The sequence below is a fragment of the Ranitomeya variabilis genome, chromosome 2, assembly GCF_051348905.1.
Source record: "Ranitomeya variabilis isolate aRanVar5 chromosome 2, aRanVar5.hap1, whole genome shotgun sequence".
Classification (NCBI taxonomy): Eukaryota; Metazoa; Chordata; class Amphibia; order Anura; family Dendrobatidae; genus Ranitomeya; species Ranitomeya variabilis.
In genome coordinates this window covers 699,630,830-699,654,317 of record NC_135233.1, presented here as the reverse complement: position 1 = coordinate 699,654,317, position 23,488 = coordinate 699,630,830, and the positions used below count along the sequence as shown (strand labels likewise).

Below are 23,488 nucleotides of genomic sequence, written 5' to 3'. Positions count from 1 at the left end.
ACCCCACCAGCTCATTTACAATCAGAGATGCCAACTGGCCAGATATTCCAGGCCAGTCCGTAAAAATGAGGCACTTTACTCAGTGTCTCCAGAACAAATGTATATACGTCAGTGATTTTTTTAAAATGCTAAAAGAGATTTTATAGATAGTTTATTGTGGTTGTTATTCTTAGCATTTTACAGTTCACACTGAATCCTGCCATTGTTCTCATCAGTATTCTAAGCTGTAGACATATCACTTTTAAAAAATGTATGGTGAGTAGTATAGGTGCAAACTGTTAAAATTGTTATAAATTGTTGAAAGGTAAAGAACAAAAAACATGAGAATAATGACGCACAACAGAATCTATTTTGTATATATAAAGACAATATTTCACGAGTTTTACAATGTTAGCCCTGGGTGAGGAGCATCACTGGCATTCCTGAGTTCAGGTGCAGTGCACCTGACAGGCACAGGTTAGAAAAACATCTATAATATGTAATTATCTCAATTTCTGGGCTCTAAAAGTAATTGGTGACCTTCATAAGGATGTATTAAAAGAGAGTACACAAAATCAGATGCAAAAAACTATTTAATAACTATAAATGTAACAAAACAAAAAGTACCCAAATTTCACAACTGAGATGCAATTTCCAAGAAACCCCTCTTATTAGTAAGAAAACCTTACTTATTTCTATGAAAAATTTCGACAAACTTTGCATTGCTCATTCAAAAAAGTAGCAAAATAAACAATTGTGATGAAAAACCCTAGCAAGTACTAACCTTCAAAAATTAGAACCTTCAGGTGCAATGAGGCCGAGAGGCCACGGAGGTCACGTCTGCTCTCTGCAAGGACTGTGGTAAAACTGAGTGGGGGGTTCAAGCAGCACCTAAAGATAAGAAGGTACTGGGATGGGTGGGATCTCCTGTCACCTTGGAGAGGAAGGGGAAACAAAAATGTGTGAGTTGTGCCTATGAGGTCTGTTGTGCCTGACGCAGGGATACACTGGACACTCTCTTGAATAATATCTGTAGATCTGAGTAAAAGTTATTCTTTTTTAATTTCTCTTCTCCAGTGAGAAGATATTAGCTTGTAAAGTTTAGGTTATAATTTAAATTTATAATAAGCCCAATGGGGGCGTATACTTTTTCTCCTGAATATCGTTGATAAGCAGGAGGCGTAATGTAGAGGAAAAATAAACAAGCTGTCAGAAGGTCAGGGAAACATGCCTCCTCCTGTTGTGAGACTACTGTCATCACAGACAACCCTTCTCTCAGCTCTCATCTCTTCAGCTATTGTGTGTTGCACAATAGAGCTTAGTGTGATTACAAACACCTCCAAATTTCATCTCATGGCAGTCAGTATGGGGTGATGAGCAGAGCTAACAGTGCTGTGAAAGGAGAGCTTCAGCTGCAGAACTGTTTGTAATGATACACAGTTAAGTGTAATGACACCTCCCACCACATTGATTACTATGAGATGAAAGCTGCTGGAAGTGTTTGTAATCATACTCACCTCTGCTCTATACTACACAGTAGCTGCAGGAATCAGGGCTGAGAGTAAGGTTGTCTATCATTGCATGTCTCACAGGAGAAAATATATTCTTCTTACCTTCTGGGGGCACGCCCCAAAGAAGAATTTGTACTAATGCTACATTGGCTTATCATAAACTATAAGGTAGACATTTCAAGGTAATAGCTCCGCTGTGGAGATAAGAAATTAAAAAATAAAACAGACGTTTTCTTCATCTCTGCAACCACTATTCCATGATGTGGCTGATTTAACATGCTAAAACTGGTGAAAGGTCCTCTCTAAAGGAGAAATGCAACTGTTTCAAATGCTTATTCTCATAGGATACCCACTTTGCATCAGAACTATTAGGGCATATGAGCATTACAGAGCGGGTGCCACCATTTGGGACCCCCTCTAATGGATGTAATGTGTTTTATACAGAACATTAGTAGAATTTCTCCATTAAATCTGTTTTTGCTACAATATTTTCATCAAAATATAAAAAGCTTGTTCAGTCGCAAAAAAAAATATCCATTATGTGCACATACTAAATGGCTTTCAGTTTTAAAAGTGAAAATTTCAAGCTGTCAACTTCTAAGTATTATTGAAATAATTTCACACGTTTTTATGTATTTGACTAATGGATCCCATCAGAATACAAAAAAAATAAATAGCTATTTATGAGCAGAAATAAGTATAGTTCTTGAGGGCAGATCTACTTTAAGAATACCAGGTGCCACAACATTAAAGAAAATGTCCAATTTATTTACAAGTTCAAAATACGCTATATACTTTTTGCATGTCATGGCACAAAAATGGATGAAAAGTCTTTTTCTCCTTCAATATAGTTGACATTAAATACAAACCACACAACATAGGCGACACTAGAACATTTTTTTAAAAAAATATGATCAATATGGTTTACCATTATTTTGTATGTCTCTTTTATTTGTAAAGTAATAGATTGTTGTGTCTGTCTGACATGAGCAGATTATAAAAATTAAAAATACAATACAAAGGCAAATTTTACCATCTGCCACCATGTTACTGCTGCCTTGACTGACCACAGGATGAGGGTCTTAGGGGCTAGTAAGATTAGAATTAAGTGTAAATTGCAATTTTCAAGCATTATAGTTGTACCAATCAATTTATCCTCTTCCATTTCTCGGTTGAAATTCTTGATACGTATCTTTTTAAAAAAATCATACTTACAATACAACAATAATTATAGTATAATCAGCAGTTACAGTCATCCTGAATGTCTATCATCCTGAATCCTTTTGCTCTTTTTATTTCCCCTGTCGAGGAGCTGTGGCACAATCAGACCACGTCGCTGCACGGTCAGACACGGCCACTACACAGTATACAGCAGGGGCACATTTATAAGATTATCTCAGCACAGGAACATTTTATTTAAACACATCCAATTGTGTAAATTATTATTATTCCAAGATCTATTGATTTAAATGTACTTTGGGGTAAAACCACTTTAACTGCATGCAATTGCAATTTTGAACACTACAGTATGGGCAATTTCATTGATACAACAAAAATGTAATCCCATTTCTGCATCCAGGAGATTACCATGTCCTATCTGTACAGTGCTGGAAGGCTTAAAGGGAAGCTGTCAGCAGGCAGGTTTTTGATATATAATTGGAAGACAGCAAGAGATACAGCAAGTACAGAAAGTATTCAGACTCCTACAAATTTTTCACTCTTTGTTTCATTGCAACCATTTGGTAAATTCAAACAAATTGATTTTTTTTCTCATTAATGTACACTCTACATCCCATCTTGACTGAAAAGAAAATCAGAAATGTAGAAATTTTTGCAAAAAGAAAAACTGAAATATCACATGGTCATAAGTATTCAGACCCTTTGCTCAGTATTGGGTAGAAGCACCTTTTGAGCTAGTACAGCCATGAGTCTTCTTGGGAATGATGCAACAAGTTTTTCACACCTGGATTTGGGGATGCTCTGCCATTCTTCCTTGCAGATCCTCTCCAGTTCCATCAGGTTGGATGGTGATCGTTGGTGGACAGCCATTTTCAGGTCTCCAGAGATGCTCAGTTGGGTTTAGGTCAGGGCTCTGGCTGGGCCAGTCAAGAATGGTCACAGAGTTGTTCTGAAGCCACTCCTTTGTTATTTTAGCTGTGTGTTTAGGGTCATTGTCTTGTTGGAAGGTGAACCTTCGGCTAAGTCTGAGGTCCAGAGCACTCTGGAAGAGGTTTTCATCCAGGATATCTTTGTACTTGGCCACATTCATGTTTCCTTCAATGGCAACCAGTCATCCTGTCCCTGCAGCTGAAAAACACCCCCATAGCATGATGCTGCCACCACCATGTTTCACTGTTGGGATTGTATTGGGCAGGTGATGAGCAGTACCTGTTTTTTTCCACACTTACCGCTTAGAATTAATTTAACATGAAAAAGGTCTATCTTAGTCTCATCAGACCATAACATCTTATTTCTCATAGACTGGGAGTCCTTTATGTGATTTTTAGCAAACTCTATGCAGGCTTTTATATGTATTGCACTGAGGAAAGGCTTCCGTTGGGCCACTCTGCCATAAAGGCCTGACTGGTGGATGGCTGCAGTGATAGATGAATTTGTGGAACTTTCTCCCATCTCCCACTGCATCTCTGGAGCTCAGCCACAGTGATCTTGGGGTTCTTCTTTAGCTCTCTCGCCAAGGTCCTTCTCCCACGATTGCTCAGTTTGGCTGGATGGCCAGGTCTAGGAAGACATCTGGTGGTCCCAAACTTCTTCCATTTAAGGATTATGGAGGTCACTGTGCTCTTAGGAACCTTGAGTACTGCAGAAATTCTGTTGTAACCTTGGCCAGATCTGTGCCTTGCCATGATTCTGTCTTTGAGCTCCTTGGCCAGTTCCTTTGACCTCATGGTTCTCATTTGGTCTGACATGCACTGTGAGCTGTGAGGTCTTATATAGACAGGTGTGTGCCTTTCCAAATCAATTCCTATCAGTTTAATTAAACACAGCTGGATTCCAATGAAGGAGCAGAACCATCTCAAGGAAGATCACAAGGAAATGGACAGCATGTAACTTAAATATGAGTGTCTGAGCAGAGTCTGAAAACTTATGACCATGTGATATTTCAATTTTTGTTTTTTAATAAATCTGGAAACATTTCTACATTTCTGTTGTTTTTCAGTCAAGATTGGGTGCTGAGTGTACATTAATGAGAAAAAATGAACTTTTTTGAATTTACCAAATGGCTGCAATGAAACAAAAAGTGAAAAATGTAAAGGGGTCTGAATACTTTCCGTACTCACTGTAGATGCTTAAACAGATTTCAGGAATATGTCACTTGTCAACGTGCATGGTGTTGTTTACTAATTGTGAAGAATGTATCACTAAGAGATTAACTTTACTGGCAACCAAGCACCTCACTGTCTATGTACTTTGTACATGGAGAGCCTGGTGTGGGCAGGGCTAGCCTACTTAGCTCTGCTTCATTCTAAATCTAAAACCTCCGATTGTGTCAGAACTGCTGCACCTAGTAAACTTAGTGATACATCATTGGAATCGGGGTCTCTCTTCCTACATTATGCTGCTCTCAGATGAGGTAGCAAAAACCTGCTGACAGATTTCCTTTAAAGGGGTAGACCACTTTTCGTGCTTTTCACGAATGGGCTGGGGACATGATTACGGAACTTACTAACATATAATTAATACAGATTGCCCTCCTGCATTTGTTAGTTCATCCTTCCTCACATCAGCCTAAGAGAACTTGCAGTAGATTTTCAGTGTCTGCTTCTAGCTTCTCCCGCACCCCTTTCCAAAAAAATCACCAACTGCCATCTCCTATCTCAGTAATGGGAGAATCCGTCTTCAGCTAACATAGATTTTCTAAATTTTAACCATGAATTGATAATGAAAGATCAGATCAGGAGGAGAAAGAAGCAGATTTCTCTGAAAAAAAACTACAAAGTTTCTTATTTTCATGTGCACTATTGATTTATGTGGACATTTCATCTAGTGTTTAACCCCTGTACTTGTCGTTCCTCCCTGATCCAAGTGGTAACTCTAATCCAAGGACAGTGTTAATAATGATATATTATTCCTGTAGTTTTTTCCCTCATTTTACAGCATGAATCATTTCCGTTCATTCCAGTAATTAGTAACTCTGCTGATTATTACCAGCCTGTCATATCTCTCTGGATGTTCTTTTATTGATTGATGGAAGTATTCTGCCCGAGGTCAAAATGATAATGGGATTTTTTCTTCTTTTTTTTTGCAGTTGATTTTATAGGTGGCTTTGACTCCTATGGCTACCAGGGTCCTCAGAAGACATCTCACTTACAGCTGCAGCCCATGTATATGTAAGTACAGCATTACATTTCTGCGCAAGCTGTGACTGACAGTTATTAAAAGGCTATTGCTGCTAAAGGATAAAAAATACAAATTAGACACATTCACATTTCCTCTGTTCTGACCCCAGGCTACACTTTTCGATACTAAGCCAGATATTACTCTCCTCACTTTTCAGAGTAATGAATTTGGGAAATAGGTTCTGCTTAAAATTAACTGCAGCCCCGATCTGTAATGGTTTCTTGTCTTTAATGTGGAAAGTGATATACGACCACAGTTATTTTAACTTTCTTCTTTAGACGGATATCACTATTTTTTACTATATTACAAATGTTGCTCGTGTCACTGAATCGTTATATAAAGGAATCTTGTACCAAGATACTTCATGTTCTCCACACATAAAGTGGACAAGAACATTGTGATATTGTAGAAAGGCGTTAGGTAATCCACTTTCTATTTCCCGGGATGATGGAAAAGTGAAAAATGACTTTTCTGAAAAGATCTTACAGTATAACAAAATCAGGGCAGTTCTTGATTATATAAAGGCTTTTTGTTATGTCGTGAAGTTCATATGGGATTTATTTAGTGAAGTGCCTACTATTAGGAGCATATAGGAGCGTATTAAATGCCCGTGTGCTACCCATACGCAAAACAGATAGTGTAAAAATGGCACAGTGACCATTGCAAGTCAAAGTGGCTGCTCACGTGAACATTTTAACACGCCGACCTATTGTCTGCATGTAAAAAAAAAATCACAGCATACGTTACTTTGAACAGTATTCTGGATCAGACTTGCCCATTATAAGTTAATGAATGTGCAAAAAAACGAATCACGTGCAGGATTACCATCCATATGTCGGTTGTTTTTATGGATCTCTTATAATAATTAAGAGAGGAAGCTGTATTTGTCGTTTTTTTATTTATTTAATTTTTCATGTAAAATTCGAGTGTAAAAAACAGACATACAGATCGCGTAAGCATGACAATATGGATGAAAGTTCATAAGCTTTTGCTGTATTAAAGGGAAACTGTTGCCAGGTTTTCCCCAAATAAAGTATGGCCACCACCTCTAAGGTCCTGTCTGATGGTGTCTCTGGTCTTAATCCAGGTGCCCAGGGGTGTAACTACAACAGGTGCAGGGGTGCAATCGCACCTGGGCCCTGGAGCCTAGGGGGCCCTAAAAGTCCCTTTGGCTTATAGAAGAAGACTATCGCTATTAAAGATTGAAAATATTGGGGGCCCCTTTGGAGCTTTCGCATCGGGGCCCATGAGTTTCAAATAAAGCCACCACAGGCGCCTCTTCTCTTTTTATAATCACAGTCCTGCTTCTTGTGAATGACACATCCTATGTCATCCACACAGAGTCCCCCAATCGCGCTCCTGCGTAGGAGTACTCCTCTCTGCCCTGCCAAGGTCAGAGCACAGTGCTGTAGTGCACATGTCCCAGAGTACTTTCCAGGTCAATGGCGCTCTTTGGCCTTTCCTGCCACATGCACTTTACAGTACTGTGCCCAACCCTTGGCAGGGCAAAGAAAAGGACTGCTGTGCAGGAGCGTGATTGGGGGCCACTGGAGGATGTAAAGATACATCATCCACATGAAGCAGGGAAGGAGGAAGGCGATTGAAGGAAGGGAGGAGGTGCCTGGATCGAGACCAGAGACACTCATTGGACCAGACCGAGCCGCCTGTCGGTATAATAAAGGTCTTTTTAGGGATCTGCAGAAGTAAATGAGGACTTTTTTTACAGCATTCTAAAAGAGGCATTAATGGCTGTACTTTGTATGGGGAAATCCTGGTGATAGGTTAAACAGATGATTTTTCATACTTTAATCTAAACTTGGCCCAAGGTCAGGGCAGTAGACTAATAAGTGGCTAGTGGTTGGAAAAGTCTACTTGCTGTAACATTATCCACATCATAGTGGCTACTGTTGTATGTTGCTTGTAAGGGAGGATTTACAGGATGTAAATGGGGTCACCATAGTATAATAATCCAATAATTTTCATAAAACTTATATTTGTAGTATCTTGTAAAACAAAAAGATTGAGAACAGATGGTTTCAGTTGATTGATACATCCCTTCTCCCCACTCTCCTTATTTATCACTGATGCAATAGTGAGAAGCAGCTGTGCCCCCCTTAGGGGTCGACATTATGAAAAGGGTGCTCTCCTAGCTCTTCTGATGGATTTTTGTATGGATATGAATAGCTGAGACATAATGGGCATATAATGCTATACTTCTTATGACGAGGCGGCTGCATGTCTTTCATGCAGATTTTTAGAGGGATTTGTGGCTGATTTCACATTGAACATCATCTGCAAATCTACAATATAATGGACATGCTGCCGTGATCTGACATGGGTTGTGCATGAAGGTGCAGATTTTCATTGCTGAATCCACACCAAAAATCTGCAACAAAATATTCATGTCTGAACATGGCATAAATATTAGATTGTACTAGATTTAAATTAAAATGCTGGAGATAAAATGATCTTTTGAGTTCTGCCATTTCCGGCACTTTAGGATCACTTAGAGCGGGGGTTCACCACTTCTTCTGGTCTGAGAACCACACTGTAATACAGAAGCAATTCCAAGAGCCAAAAAAGTTTAAAGGGTACTAGCATCTGAGAAATTTATAACATATCAAAAGTATGGGTATTGAAGGTACCGGGTACTGCATATACAGTATGTCAGTATTCACAGAAATAATGTATACCAATAAAGTAATTCTTTATTAGATATGCATTAAAAGAAAAACTTATTGAAAACAATCAAAGTACTTTATCAGCAAGTGCTCCTAGGGTCAAGGTAGTTACTATTTACGAATGTCTGTCACTGGGGGATAATGAAATGACCCTATCAGATTCCCTACTTGTCCATGGAGGTTTGCACCCTAAATAACGGTGGTGCCCCCGCTCAAGGAAGACTGGCCCTAGTAATCCTTGATGGTCTCAAACAATCTAGACACTAGGAGAAACCAGTTCAAAATAGTCAAACAGACCTGCTAACAGTCTCTGATGCTAACATTGTGCTGTCCATGACATGCCACTTGTGGGGATACCTAACTCCATGGAACACAGTGGAGTGAGTTTGGATATCTTCCTTCTCCCCCTTCTTTGTACTGCCCACAACCCACTATACATTTCGACACAGCACTTCGATTTGGATGGTGAGTGTAACAAGAGGAACTCTCCCCTACACTAGTGACTAAGTGTTGCGAAATAATTCTCCTTCAACCCCCAACCTCCAGCTGGTTAGTGCGGTCACAGCATTTTCTACACTATAAACAATTAGGTATCAAGTCCCCCCTTCTATTGGCCTACATATATAAATGCCTTAGTGTGTCATGTGGTCATCCAACAACATGGTGACAATAATATTTTGTTTACAGGGCATGCTCAGGAATAAAAATATATATATTACTCCTTGTAGTAAGTGCACAGAAAAAGTACGCCATTCCCTTTTGAAGTTAAAAGATTTACAATTTTATTGTCCACGTATATAAAATCCAGCTCAGACCAGCAGGAGATTCATTTGACAGATTTCGAACAAACAAATGTTCTGAATCATAACATCATATCATTTAGAACATTTGTTTCTTCAAAAAGCGTCAGATAAATCTTTTGCTGGCCTGAGCTGGATTTTATATATATGGACAATAAAGCAATAATTCTTTTATCTTCAAAAAAGTGCTGAATCCTACTTTCTTGTCCTACGCAGTGTTTCACTTGTCCCATACTTCACAATAACAGTAGACATATTGATGCTCGAGTACTGCACGGGGGTCAGAAGCCGTTCTGTCCACATATGGAGATCATATAGAAGGCCAAAACGTGCACAATTAGTACTTACCTGGTTAGTAGGCACCAGACCCCATTGCCTCTGACCAGATAGTTTGGGCTGCATACAGTAGAATAGCATCATGGCAGCATATAAAACCCAGGAAGCAGATTGTGTGCCCTTTACTTAAAGCCAATGTATGTTGCGGTTATCTGATTGTATGTACATTGAATATTTTTGCATATACATTTTTACATTATGTATTGCCTTCTGTGTATCCTGTATTTAGAAACCATACACATTATTGATCTATGAAGGAGAAGATAATGAGGCAAGTTATATGATGGGAAAACACTATGAATTACTCCTTAAACAAAAATATATACTGAACATACAGTACATATATACAAATATATAGTGCCTTGAAAAAGTATTCATATTCCATTAACTTTTCCACATTTTTTCATGTCACACCACAAACTTAAGTGTATTTTAGAGGGATCAACACTAACTAAACTAAGTTGGTCAAGTGAAGTGAGAAAAATATAGACATATATTAAATACATGGGATCAAATAAACAATAAATTGGCATGTGCATATGTATTCACCCTTTTTGCTAAGAAACCCCTGAAAAATACTGGTGAAAGCAATTGCCTTCTTAAGTCACGTGTTTAGTGAAAGGAAGTCCACCTGTGTACAATCTAAGTGTCACATAGTCTGTCAGCATCTTTTCTGAAAGGCTGAGACATCATTCAGCAAGAGGCACCGCTAACCAAGACAACACCATGAAGACATAGGAGATCTCCAAAAAAAAGTCAGGGACTAAGTTGTTGAGAAGTACAAATCAGGGTTGGGTTATAAGGGCTCATTTCCACTTGCGAGAAACACGTCCGTGTCTCGCATGTGAAAACCAAGCTGTGGCGCCGGCACTCCAGAGCGGAGCGTGCGGCCGCATAGGAACACATGGAGCTGCACACTCCGCTCCAAAGTGCCGGTGCCACAGCTTGGTTTCCACATGCGAGACACGGACGTGTTTCTCGCAAGTGGAAATGAGCCCTAAAAAGGAATCCCTATCTCTGATGATCCTCTGGAGCAGCATCAAATCCATTATCATTAAAAAGAAAGAACTACAACAAACCTACCAAGAGAGGGACACCCACAAAACTCTCAGCCCAGGCAAGGAGGGCATTAATCAGAGAGGCAGCAAGGAGACAAAAAGTAACCCTGGAGGAGCTGCAGAGTTCCCAAGCAGAAACTAGAGTATCTCTTCATACGACCACAATAAGAATACACTTCATAGAAGTGATCTTTAGGGAAGAGTGGGCAGAAAAAAAGCCTTTACTACACACAAAAACTGTAAGGTTCATTTTGAGTTTGCCAAAAGACATGTGGGAGACTCCCCAAATGTATGGAGGAAGGCACTGTGGTCAGATGAGATCAAAATTGAACTTTTTTGCCACTTAAGGATGGCTTGTTTCACCTGCATGGAGAGCTCCTTTGACCGCATGTTTACTTCACAGCAAAACCTTCCAAATGCAAGCACCACACCTCAAATCAACTCCAGGCCTTTTATCTGCTTAATTGAGGATGACATAATGAAGGGATTGCCCACAGCTGTCCATGAAATAGCCTTGGAGTCAATTGTCCAATTACTTTTGGTCCCTTTAAAAACAGGGTGGCACATGTTAAGGAGCTGAATCTCCTAAACCCTTCATCCAATTTTAATGTGGATATGCAGCGCCCCAGAGTCCTGGTCGTTGCAGTACTGTGGCTTCGCCGCTAAGGGGGGCTATGGTACGTCTGATGGCACTGAGGGAGTTCATCTGACCAGGTATCACATACACCAATACATTTCACAGTCGGGCCTCCAGGGGGAGCTAAGGGTGCTATTTATTAGGCCACTCCTCACCACTGTGGGTAAACTGGGGGTCAGGCAGGAAGTTAGACAGAAAGCTGACTGGGTTGGACCAGGCAACACCTTGTGGCAGAGGGTGTTGTGGGGGAAGATTCGGTAGGGTCCCTGTCAGGTTTGGGACCCTGACAGAGGCCTGGCTACAAGAAAGAACGTCACGGGACCGTGCCTGCTCAGCATAGCGGCGGTGCCCTAAGAAAGGATTAGAAGCGAGATATATTGTGCTGAGTGAGAAACGAGATCAAAGCAAGAGGAGAAATACCAGTAGGAGTCATGCTGTAAGACCGAGGCAACATCCTACTGAGGCGCACAGCCGGCGGCCGGAACGCCGAGGAAGTATTTATATATCTAGCTCCAAGCAATACTTCAAACCACGGCAGGACAGTCAGTCTCAGGCGGGCTGTCTCACATACATCACCTATGAAGACATGGGGGGCGCACTAGGAGAGGGGCGACTCTAGGGTCCCGGAAGAGCTCCGAGCCTACTCGTCATACGGGTGCCGTCCTAACCAGAACATCAGGGAGGGACGGAGGAGAAGAACATCATCCGAACGAGTTGTGAGGGAACATCAGAAACAGACACAACAGTTGTGGGGTACTATCCCGTAAGCACAGCAGGGGAGGACCACAACACATAGCGCTAGCAGGAAGGCACAGATTTCCACCTGCAAAGAGAACTCTGGAGGTGCCATTGGGCCGGCCGGACTTGCGTAGCCTGGTGAACCGTATTCCGGACTGAGGACCCAGAGATCTTCAGTAAAGAGGTAAAGAGACTGCAACCTGGTGTCCTCGTTATTTACTGCACCGCACCACCACCACCATCTACATCTATCAGATACTGTGCGCCCTTCGGCAGGGTCACGGACCGGGGCCTAGCCACCGTGACAACCCCAGAGCAGAGACTCAGAGGCCCGGTACCGGGTACCCCTCGGCCCTGCGGCAGTGGGGGCGCTACAGATACCCTCAAATGAAAGCTGAAAGTCTGAACTTCAACTGCATCTGAATTGTTTTGTTTAAAATTCATTGTGGTAATGTCTATAACCAAAATTAGAAAAATGTTGTCTCTGTCCTTAATATATATGGACGTAACTGTAAGTGGCCTAGTGAAAGCCCAGACCTGAATACAATTGACACTCTGTGGTCAGGTTTGAAGATTGTTGTTCACCGGAGAAAACCAACTAATTTGAAGGAGCTGCAGCAGATTTGCCTTGCGGAATGGGCAAAAATACCAGTGGCAAGATGTTGAAAGGTCATAGAGACTTATCCAAAGCGACTTGCAGCTGTACTTGTCACAAAAGAAGGCTCTACAAAGTACTGACTTTAGGGGGGTGAATAGTTATGCACACTTCAGATTTCAGTTATTTTGTCCTGTTTGTTGTTTGTTTAAAAAAAGAAAAACAAATGTTCACAGTTGTAGACATATTCTTTACATGAACTGTTGCAAACCTTCAAAAAAAAACAGTGAAGTCTCAGGTTGTGAGGAAGCAAAACACAAAAAATGCCAAGGGTGTGAACCACCATTCCAACACAAAGTAAAAAGTTAGTGTGAATTGTAAAGGAAATGCTAAATGGTTTTCTAAGTATTTTAGCTTTGAACATCTAAAGACTGACATTTTGCCCATTTATCTTTGCAAACTAGCTCTAGTTCAGTGAGATTAGATGGATAGTGTCTATGAACAGCTATATACAAAGTCTTGCCACAGATTCTCAATGGGATTTAGGTCTCTACTGGGCCATTCAAACACATGAACATAATTTGATCTAAACCAGGGATGCGCAACATTTATTGGTCCAAGGGCCACATTGTCATATTGAATGTATTGGAAGGGCCACACAAAAATTTAAAGGGCCATTTACATGAATACATCAGCAGGACCAAGTTTTCAGTATTTGAGAAGGATTTGGAGAGTTTCTGCTCCAAAAAATAACGTGAACACACCCAAACCTACACTGAGTTTTTGCAGAAGAAACTCTAACCAAATCCTCCCATAATCTCAAAACTCGGTATTAACATGAAGCACATTATGGATTGCTACATGATCAGTACCACAGTCAGTGCATGAAAGCAAAGCCAGAATCACCACCAAAACATAAAAGCAGTGCTAGAACCACCTTCAGTATAGGAACACATCACCAAGCGTAATACAGTGATCAATTGCAGGTTCAGGTCAGCTCCATATATACTTGTATCACATAAAACTGAAACTCCCAGTATGTCCTTAATAATGGTAAGGATATTCTGGGAGTTGTAACCTGCAATCATCAGGCTAGAACATACAGGAACTACAGCATTGATGAGACACAGGAAGGAATAAAAATAAGCATTTACATCCACAAACCTTATAGGTGACATCTTCTTTGATCATTCCCATCCATTTTATCTCCACATAGAACAGAAGCCATGATGACATTTCATGCCCAGAGCTCATCTTCTCAACATGGTTCCCTTAAAATAAAAGTATCATTATACTGCCCCCTAAATATAAATATCTCCCATGCTGTGCCCCTGAACAAACAATTGTCTCTTGGTGAGCTTCATACACAAAATATTCTCTCCACACTATCCCTTCACACTCCCCCTCTCTGTGCTGTTCCCCCACACTGGCCCTCTCCATACCTTTCCCCACAATGCCCCTCTCCATAATGTGCTGTACACAGCTCCACTACATAATATTTCCTCCTCGTTGCTTCTCTGCATCATATTCCCCCATATACAGCTCCTCTGCATCATATTCTCCCCACACCACTCCTCTGTCATATTCCCCCACACCATTCCTCTTCATCGTACTCCTACCACACAGCTCCTCTTTGTCATATCCCCCCACACCACTCCTCTGTCATATTCCCCCACACCACTCTTCTTCATCATATTCCTAAAACACAGATCCTCTCTGTCATATCCCCCACATAACTCCTTTCTATCATATCCCCCTACACTTCTGCTCTTCATCATATTCCCCCCACACAGCTCCTCTCTGTCATATTCCTCGCACACCACTCCTGTCCATCATTGTCCCCCTCACACCGTTATATTTCCCCCAAACAGATCCTCTCCATCATATTCCCCACACACAGCTCCTCTCCATCATATTCATCTCCATGCACAGCTCCTCTCTGTCATAGTCTCAAAGTACACCACTCTTCTCTATCATATTCCACCACCTCACTCCTCTCTGTCATATTCCCTCCACCCCTCTACCCTCCATCAGATTCCCACCCACTCCATTCCTTTTTGTAATATTCTCTGCCACACCACTCCTCTCCACAATATTTCCCTACACACCTTACCACTCTGCATACTGTACCTCCTTCACAATCCTGTCCTCGTTGACCCATAATGTGGTCTCATAGCAACCCCCATCCTTCCCTCTATTATAGCATATTTGCAGGAGTGCTTACTTTTTCTGACACATCCTTGCCTCCTTTGCGCCAGCGACAGCAGCAGTGTGATGAGGTCGCAGTGTGATGACCTCACCATGTTGCTGCACATCGGGACAGAGGCTCTCCTCTACTCTGTCCCTGTCTCAGCGCCAAAGAGTTTAACTTTATTACCATCTTAAAGATGTGAATATAGCTGCACACAGGAAGATGAGAACGGAGTCTCCTAGTTCTCTGGGAGACATACAACATCCTTTGATGAGCCGTGTGCAGCCCGTGGGTCACATGTTGTTCAGGCCTGATCTAAACCAATCCATTATAGCTCTGATGGTATGTTTACGTTCATTGTCCTGCTGGAAGCATCAAGTATTTTGCAGCCTCTACGTTCTTTTCCTCCAGGATTGCCCTGCTGTCACGGGTTTACTGCAATGGAGAGGAGCCAGAAGACCACAGTGTCTGGTTGCTCCTATTCTGCCCCTGAGAAGAAGCACTTCTCCAGTGTATTAAACATGTTTATTTCTTCCTGCAGAACAAGTCTTAATCAGCCATGTTGGAAATCCCTGTGTTCGACTGTGCTTTGTTAGCCACTCCTTTTCCCTATAAAATCTGGGCTCTATTATCAAGTCCTTGTCAGAGTTAGCTCTTGCTGCATGACAAAAGTAGGGAGAGAAGTTGGTATGAGAAGGAGAGCTGGAGATGTAATAAGCGACTGTTGCTTGGTTTGTACGCTTGATAACCCCTTATCATTCCCTGTTTTGTTTTCTTGCCCTTCCTGCACACCCTTGTGGATTCCTCTATTATATGTGAGTGAGTATTTTGAGTTTTCAGTTTCTCCTTATCTTTTTTTCCCTGTTTGTTGAGTTGGTGTACTGCGGCACATAGTAGGGGAAGGGGACAGACGAAGGGCTAACTTAAGAGATAAGGCAAGGGCGGAGGCCCAAGCATCTTCACCATCTGAAGTATCTCTGGGAAAAGGGCAAGCTAGGGCGCCTCTTAGTGTTAGGGCCAGGAAAGGAGCCCGTGGTCCCAGGACACTCTACAGCTGAGTAGTAGTAGTGACATTAACTCTGACTGCAAACATTTTTTCTGATCCATGATGGATCCAATCTCAGCTCTGACAGGGCAATTGCAGCAGCTCAATTTGGAGGTGGTGGATTCGCGCATGGTGGATTCACAGCACCCTGTTACGTCTGGTGCTGGGATCTCGCCCTCCAGCAACCCATTGTGGAGCCCAAGGTCGCATTACCGGACTAGTTCTCTGGGGAGGCATGACAAGTTTGTTGTGTTCTGTGATGCCTTTAAACTTCATTTCAGGTTGTGTCTGGTATCCTCTGGTACAGAAGAGCGACGTGTGGGGATAGTTATTTCGCTTCTCCAGGGGGACCGCAAGCATGGGCATTTCTCTTATGTCTGACTCACAGTCACTCCAGATGATAGAGGGTTTTTTTCAGGCTCTGGATCTTGTGTATGATGACCATGATCGTGTCTCCTTAGCTGAGTCCACACTATGTCAATTAACAAGGAGACCACCTAGCGGAGGAATATTGCTCCGAGTTCCGGAGGTGGGCCATGAGGTGGAATGACCCTGCACTCCGAAGTCAGTTCTGTGAAGGGCTCACAGTGGAAGTAAAAGATGCATTAGCTCTCTATGAGACTCCTGACTCCCTTGAGGCAGCCATGTCTGTGGTGATTCGAGTTGACCACTGTGTTCGCCAGAGACATAGTGAGTCACCTCTGGGAGTTGGAGGTCTGGGGTCGAGGGTGGTTAATACTGAGCCATCTGAGGAAAACATGCAGGTGGGTGCGGCATGTCATTCTGGCAAATTGTAGTCTGGTGTAAGGGGGCATGTGTTTCTATTGTGGTAAAAGGGCCATTTTGTGAGCACATGTCCTTCCCGGCCTCTATTTAAACCGCTGGAAAACTAGTGGGCCCGGGTTGCAGGGAGGTTAGCAACCTGGGTGCACTTATTACCTCAGTGGGTAGGACACCATTTTTCTTGCCAGCTACATTACACGTGGGTGGAAATAAGGTGGATGTTTCTGTCTTTCTGGGCAGTGGGCCGGGGTTTAATTTGGTCGATGCTAAGTTCATCCGGGACCAAGGCCTTGTCCCACATACTTTGTCCAGACCCATACCCATTATTGCTATCGACTCCACCCCCTAAGACAAGGGAACTTTAGGCAGGTTGTCCAAGACTTGTGGCTACAGGTGGGAGCCATACACACTGAGGTGTTAAACTGCTACGTGCTAGAGGGCCTGCCCTCATCTGTGGTAGTGGGACTTCCTTGGCTCATCCTGCACAATCCTGTAATTGATTGGTAGACACAGGAAGTGGCTAAATGGAGTACATACTGTCAAGGACATTGCTTGGGTACCCGCTTGGCTGGGGTGGATACCCAGTCCGTGCCCAATTATTTGTCAGATTTTGGGGATATGTTCTCTTATCAGGGGAGGCAAGCACTTCCCCCCATCGTCCTTATGATTGTGCTATCAATCTGGTTCCTGGTGCCAAGCTGCCCAAGAGCAGACTCTGTAACATCTCAGGTCCAGAGAGGCAGGCCAGGAAGGACTATATTACGGAAAGTCTGGCTAAGGGTAATATCAGACTGTCCCCATCTCCCATTGCTGCGGGGTTCTTTTCTGTTGAGAAAAATATGGGGGTTATGTCCTTGCCTGGACGTCCAGGAACTCAATGCGATCACTGTCCGTGATCCGTACCCGCTTCCCCTTATCCCTGACCTCTTTCATCAAATTGTAGGGGCAAAATGGTTCTCTAAGATGGACCTCAGGGGGCGTATAACCTCATCCGCATTAAAGAAGGGGATAAGTGGAAGACTGCATTCAATACGCCTGAAGGGCACTATGAGAATCTGGTGATGCCTTTTGGATGAACGCGCACACTCTCTTTCAGCAGTTTATTAATTACATCATTAGTCACCTGGTAAGCAGGTTTGTTGTTATCTACCTGGATGATATTCTTATTTATTCACCTGACTTTGAGACACACCAGAGGCATGTCAGGCAGGTCTTGCCCATACTCTGTGACAAAAAGTTGTGTGTCAAACCCAAAAAGTGTATGTTCTCGATTGAGGAGATTCCTTTCCTAGGTTATGTACTGCCTGCCTCCGGTTTTTACATGGATCTAGCGAAAGTCTGGGTGGTATTGGATTGGGATAGTCCAGAGGATTTGAAAGCCTTACAAAGATTTTGGGGTTTCACCAACTACTACCGTAAATTCATAAAGAACTTTTCGGTAGTAGCCAAATCTCTTACAGATATGACCAAGAAGGGAACGGACTTCTCTGAGTGGTCCCGTACTGCCAGGGAGGCATTTGACATGTTGAAAAGGTGGTTTCCTTCTGCGCCAATCCTTATACAGCCAGATGTCTCTCAGCCTTTCATTGTGGAAGTCGATGCGTCTGAGGTGGGAGTGGGGGCTGTATTATCGCAAGGAGTGTCTTGTGGTAAATGGCAACCATGTGCTTACTTTTCAAAGAAACTTTGGGACAGAGTAGAGGAGAGCTCGTTAGCATCTGTTTCCAACATGGCCAATTAACACCTGTTCTGCTGGAAGAAATAAACACGGTTAATACACGGGAGAAGTGCTTCTACTCAGCGACAGAGTAGGAGAAACCAGATGCTGCGTCTTCTGGCTCCACTCCGTTGCGGTAACTGTTGTGATCTGGTGACCTTGGAGCCGCATGAAACTTTCTCTGGAGTCGGTGGAACCTGTACTGACCGCAAATCCTGAACTAACACCGCAACTAGAAGTAGCCGTGGGGTGTGCCTAACATACCCTAGACACCTCGACACAGCCGGAGGACTAAATACCCCTATAGATGGAAATAGGAATGCTACCTTGCCTCAGAGCAGACCCCCAAAGGATAGGCAGCCCCCCACGAATAATGACTATGAGTAGGAGAAGAATAGACACACGCAGGTAGAAAACAGGATTTAGCAAAAGAGGCCACTCTAGCTAAATAGGAAAGGATAGGACAGATTACTAGGCGGTCAGTATTAAAACCCTTCCAAAAATATCCACAGCAGATAATACAAAAAGTTCCACAATCTAACTAAAGACATGGAATGTATATCTGCCACTCCAGAGAATCCAACAAGACTGAGAAAACACTGACACAATCTAAGCTGGACAAGAAAACACAAAGAATAGCACTGAATTGTGAAGCACATAGCATGTGTGCCACAGGAAAAAAAAAACAGACACTTATCTTTGCTGATTTGGCAGAAAGGCAGGAGGAACCAAGCAGAGGTCCAACACCTCCCAACCACAATTGACAACTGGCAAGGACTAATGAATCCTGCACGCCTAAATACCCCAGTCAGAACTGCAATCAGCAGATACACCTGACCAGGACTGCAACTCAGGGGCAACTGCATTACCACCTACAACCACCGGAGGGAGCCCAAAAGCAGAATTCACAACAGGTAACCATGTGACAGTACACCCTCTTCTATGATGGACCACTGGAACCTCAGGGCCAGGTTTATCAGGGTGTTCCATCTAAATCATGTATTTCAGAGATTTACATGAAAAACACTAATGTAAGTGCTCAGTACAGAGCACAGGATAAATATTCGCTGAGCCTTACCGCGATCTTTTGCAGACAGAATGAACAAATCAACAGCAGGTGAAGAATTTGGTTTATGTTTTACGCCGTTCCTCATGCAGCATACATAAGTAATTAGACGACTTTATTCTTCGGGTATGTGCGACTACAGCGATAAAAGATTAATATCGAGTTTTTCTGTTGGCTGCTGTCACAAACTAGAAGATGCTTTTCTTGCAAAAACTAGTTTTTACATCGCAATGTTTTGAGAGCGACAATTCTTCCCTATTTCTGCCACAGGAGTCATGTGAGAGCTTCTTTTTTGTGGAACGACTTAACGTTTTTATTGGTACCATTTTCAGGCATATGACATTTTTTGATCACTTTCTATTCCAATTTTTGGGAGGTAGAAAGAACAAAAACCAGCAATTCAAAAACATTTCTAAAAGGGGTTTTTATGCTGTTTCTGTGTGGTAAAATTGATAAGGCAGTTTTTTCTTCGGGTCAGTATGATTGCAGTGATACCACATTTCTGTCTATTTTTACGTTTTGGCGCTTTTGAACAATAAACTATTTTATAGGAAAAATTATTATTTTTGCATCGCTTTTTTCTGAGAATTATAACTTAATTATTTTTCCGCTGATGGCAGCTTATTTTTTGCAGGACAAGATGACGATTTCAGAGTTACAGATTTTTTTACATTCATCTATATGATCGTATTTTTTTACATTTTTTGTTTGGTGGTATACTACATCATCATTTTTTGTCTCATTTTGTTATTACTTTTTTTACTGTGTTCACTGAAGGGGTTAACTAGTGTGACATTTTTATAGGCTGGGTCATTCCAGAAACAGATATTCCAAATATGTGTACTTTTTGGTTTATTTTTTTTATAAAGATATTTATTTAACCCCTTAGTGACAGAGCCAATTTGGTACTTAATGACCAGGCCAATTTTTACAATTCTGTCCTCTGTCACTTTATGTGGTTATAACTCTGGAACACTTTTATGGATTCTGCTGGCTCTGAAAAATTTTTTTCATGACATATTGTACTTCACAATAGTGGTAAAATTTATTCAATATAACTTGTGTTTATTTATGACAAAAATGGAAATATGGCGAAAATGTTGAAAATTTTGCAATTTTCAAACGTTTATTTTTTATACTCTTAAATCAGAGAGTCATGTCACACAAAATACTTAATAAATAACATTTACCACATGTCTACTTTACATCAGCACAATTTTAGAAACAACTTTTTTTGTAAGGAAGTTATAAGGGTTAAAAGTTGTCAAGCGATTTCTCATTTTTCCTACAAAATTTACAAAACCATGTTTTTAGGGACCACCTCACATTTGAATTGACTTTGAAGGGTCAATATAACAGAAAATACCCAAAAGTGACACCATTGTAAAAACTGCACTCCTCAAGGTGTGCAAAACCATATTCAAAAAGTTTATTAACCCTTCAGGTGCTTCACAAGAACTACTGTAAAGCAATATGGAAGGAAAAAATGAACATTTTACTTTTTTCACAAAAAATTTACTTTGGAACCAATTTTTTTATTTTCACAAGGGTATCAGGAGAAAATGGACCACGAAATTTGTTGTGCAATTTCTCCTGAGTACGCCGATACCCCATATGTGTGGAAAAGCCACTGTTTAGGTGCATGGCAGGGCTCAGACGGGAGGGAGCACCGTTTGACTTTTTGAACCCAAAATTGGCTGGAATCAATCGTGGCACCATGTCGCATTTGGAGACCCCCTGATGTACCTAAACAGTGGAAGCCCTCCAATTCTAACTCCAACACTAACCTCAACAAACCCCTAACTCTAATCCCAACCCTAACTATAATCCTAGCCACAAACCTATCCCCAACACACCAGTAACTCTAATCCCAGCCCTAACCATAACCCTAACCACAATCCTAATCCCAAAGCTGACCATAACCCTAATCCCAACCCTAACCCTAACCACAAACCTATCACCAACACACCACTAACCCTAATCCCAAAGCTGACCCCAAAGCTGACCATAACCCTAACCACAAACCTAACCCTAACACGTCCCTAATCCTAATACTAACCCTAACCATAATCCCAACCATAACCACAACCCTAACACTAGCCACAACCCTAACCCTAGCCTTAACCATAACACTAACCACAAACCTAACCCCAACACACCCCTAGCCCTAATCCCAACCCCAACCATCACCCTAACCACAAACCTAACCTTAACACACCCCTAACCCTAATCCGAATCCTAACCGTAATCCCAACCATAACCACAACCCCAACCCTAACCCTAGCTCTAACTCTAGCCCTAACCTTATCCCTAGTCCTAACCCTGGCCCTAACCTTAACCCTAGCCCTAACCCTAGCACTTACCCTAGCTTTAGCCCAACCCTAACCCTAACTTTAGCCCATCTCACTTTACCCCAGCTCACTTTAGCCCAACTCTAACCCTAATGGAAAAATGGAAATAAATATATATATTTAATTTCATTATTCTTACCTAACTAATGGGGTGATAAAAGGGGGTTTTATTGACTAATTTTTTATTTTGATCACTGTGATAGGGTCTATCACAGTGTTTAAAGTGAACCAAGAGGAAAAATTTCCTATTGTTGCCGGGTGCCAGCCGGCAGATCTCTGTGAGTGCACTGCGCATGCAGCCACCATTTTCTCCCAAAAGAAGATGCCGGCGGCTCACGGAAATTCATGGGGGGATGCAGGGTCACCAGAGGTACCAGGGGGGTGATTGGGGCATCGTATTTTTCTCTCCTCTGATGTGCGATCACAGAGGAGAGAGAAATTAAATGGAAAATCAGACTTTTTTTGTGGTCATGGTTATACCATTAATAATGGCAATCACAACACCAGAGTAGGAAAAAACCGACCCGAATCATGTTCTTTGGGATCTCAGCTACCCCCGGTAGCTGAGACCCCAGAGAAATTCTGACTCTGGGGGGGTGCTATACACTTATACCTCAGCACCGTTAAAAAGCGGCACTGTGGTTTAAGTACCCTTAACTGCTGTCATTGAAAAGCATATCGGCGGTCGTTAAGTGCTTAAGGAAGCAGTGTGTATATATATATATATATATATATATATATAGAGAGAGAGAGAGAGAGATAAAAAAGAACACAGCAGCACATGTACATGAATCTAGGCCATGTGAAAACACAGACAAATAACCAATATGAATCATACTTCTCAAAAATATTTTTTCACAAATTTTTTCAAAATTTTTTTTTTCATAAAACTTACAGTAATAGATGAATTGAAGATTCTTAGCGATTAGCGAATAAGTTGGCCAATTCATGTGTGCCCATCAACCACGGCAAGGTGATCTCCTTCTGATGGGTCCTACTCTACCGTACATGCCACTCTTGGGCCACCAGCCTACAACTATGGACAAACATGTCACTCTAGGGCAAAACCTACAATTTATGGGCAGGTAGAGTATTTATGCACTAAGAATCTTCAATTCATCTATTACTGTAAGTTTTCTGAAAAAAATTTTTTTGAAAACACTTGTGAAAAAATATTTTTGAGAAGTATGATTCATATTGGATATTTGTCTGTATTTTCATGTGGTCTAGATTCATGTACATGTGCTGCTGTGTTCTTTTTTATCTATATTATGCAGTTTGCAGCGTGCACGTGTTCACATTAGGAGTGCTGGTTGTTTTTTTTTCCTCTATTTAGTTACTGGATGCTGGCTGCTTCCAGGCTGATCTTGCACTCCTCTTATTGACCCTGCAGGTGGCGGTAATCAACTCTATCTGCCCATAAATTGTAGGTAGCATTGCTATGCTTTACCACTAGAGATGACCGAGCGCTAAAATGCTTGGTTGCTCATTGCTTGAACCAAGTAACGAGTAGAATGGGAGTCAATGGGAAAGCCAAGCTTTTTCCAGCAGACCCTATTAAGAGGTCTGTGGAGCAGTAAAAATGTTCAAATGGATGGGAAAAGTGCTGAATGGAAGGAGAACAGCATGGGGAAGACCCCT

The 23,488-nt window shown here is 41.9% G+C and overlaps 1 protein-coding gene across 1 annotated transcript in view; it reads left to right on the top strand.

The window, feature by feature from the left end:
* The window catches only part of NKAIN2 (sodium/potassium transporting ATPase interacting 2), a 1,459,012-nt gene that overhangs the window by 1,380,253 nt on the left and 55,271 nt on the right, over positions 1–23,488 (top strand). Inside the window, exon 6 of the mRNA XM_077289446.1 lies at positions 5,758–5,839. Within this exon, the coding sequence (XP_077145561.1) occupies positions 5,758–5,839 (82 nt within the window). The remainder of the gene's footprint in view (positions 1–5,757; positions 5,840–23,488) is intronic.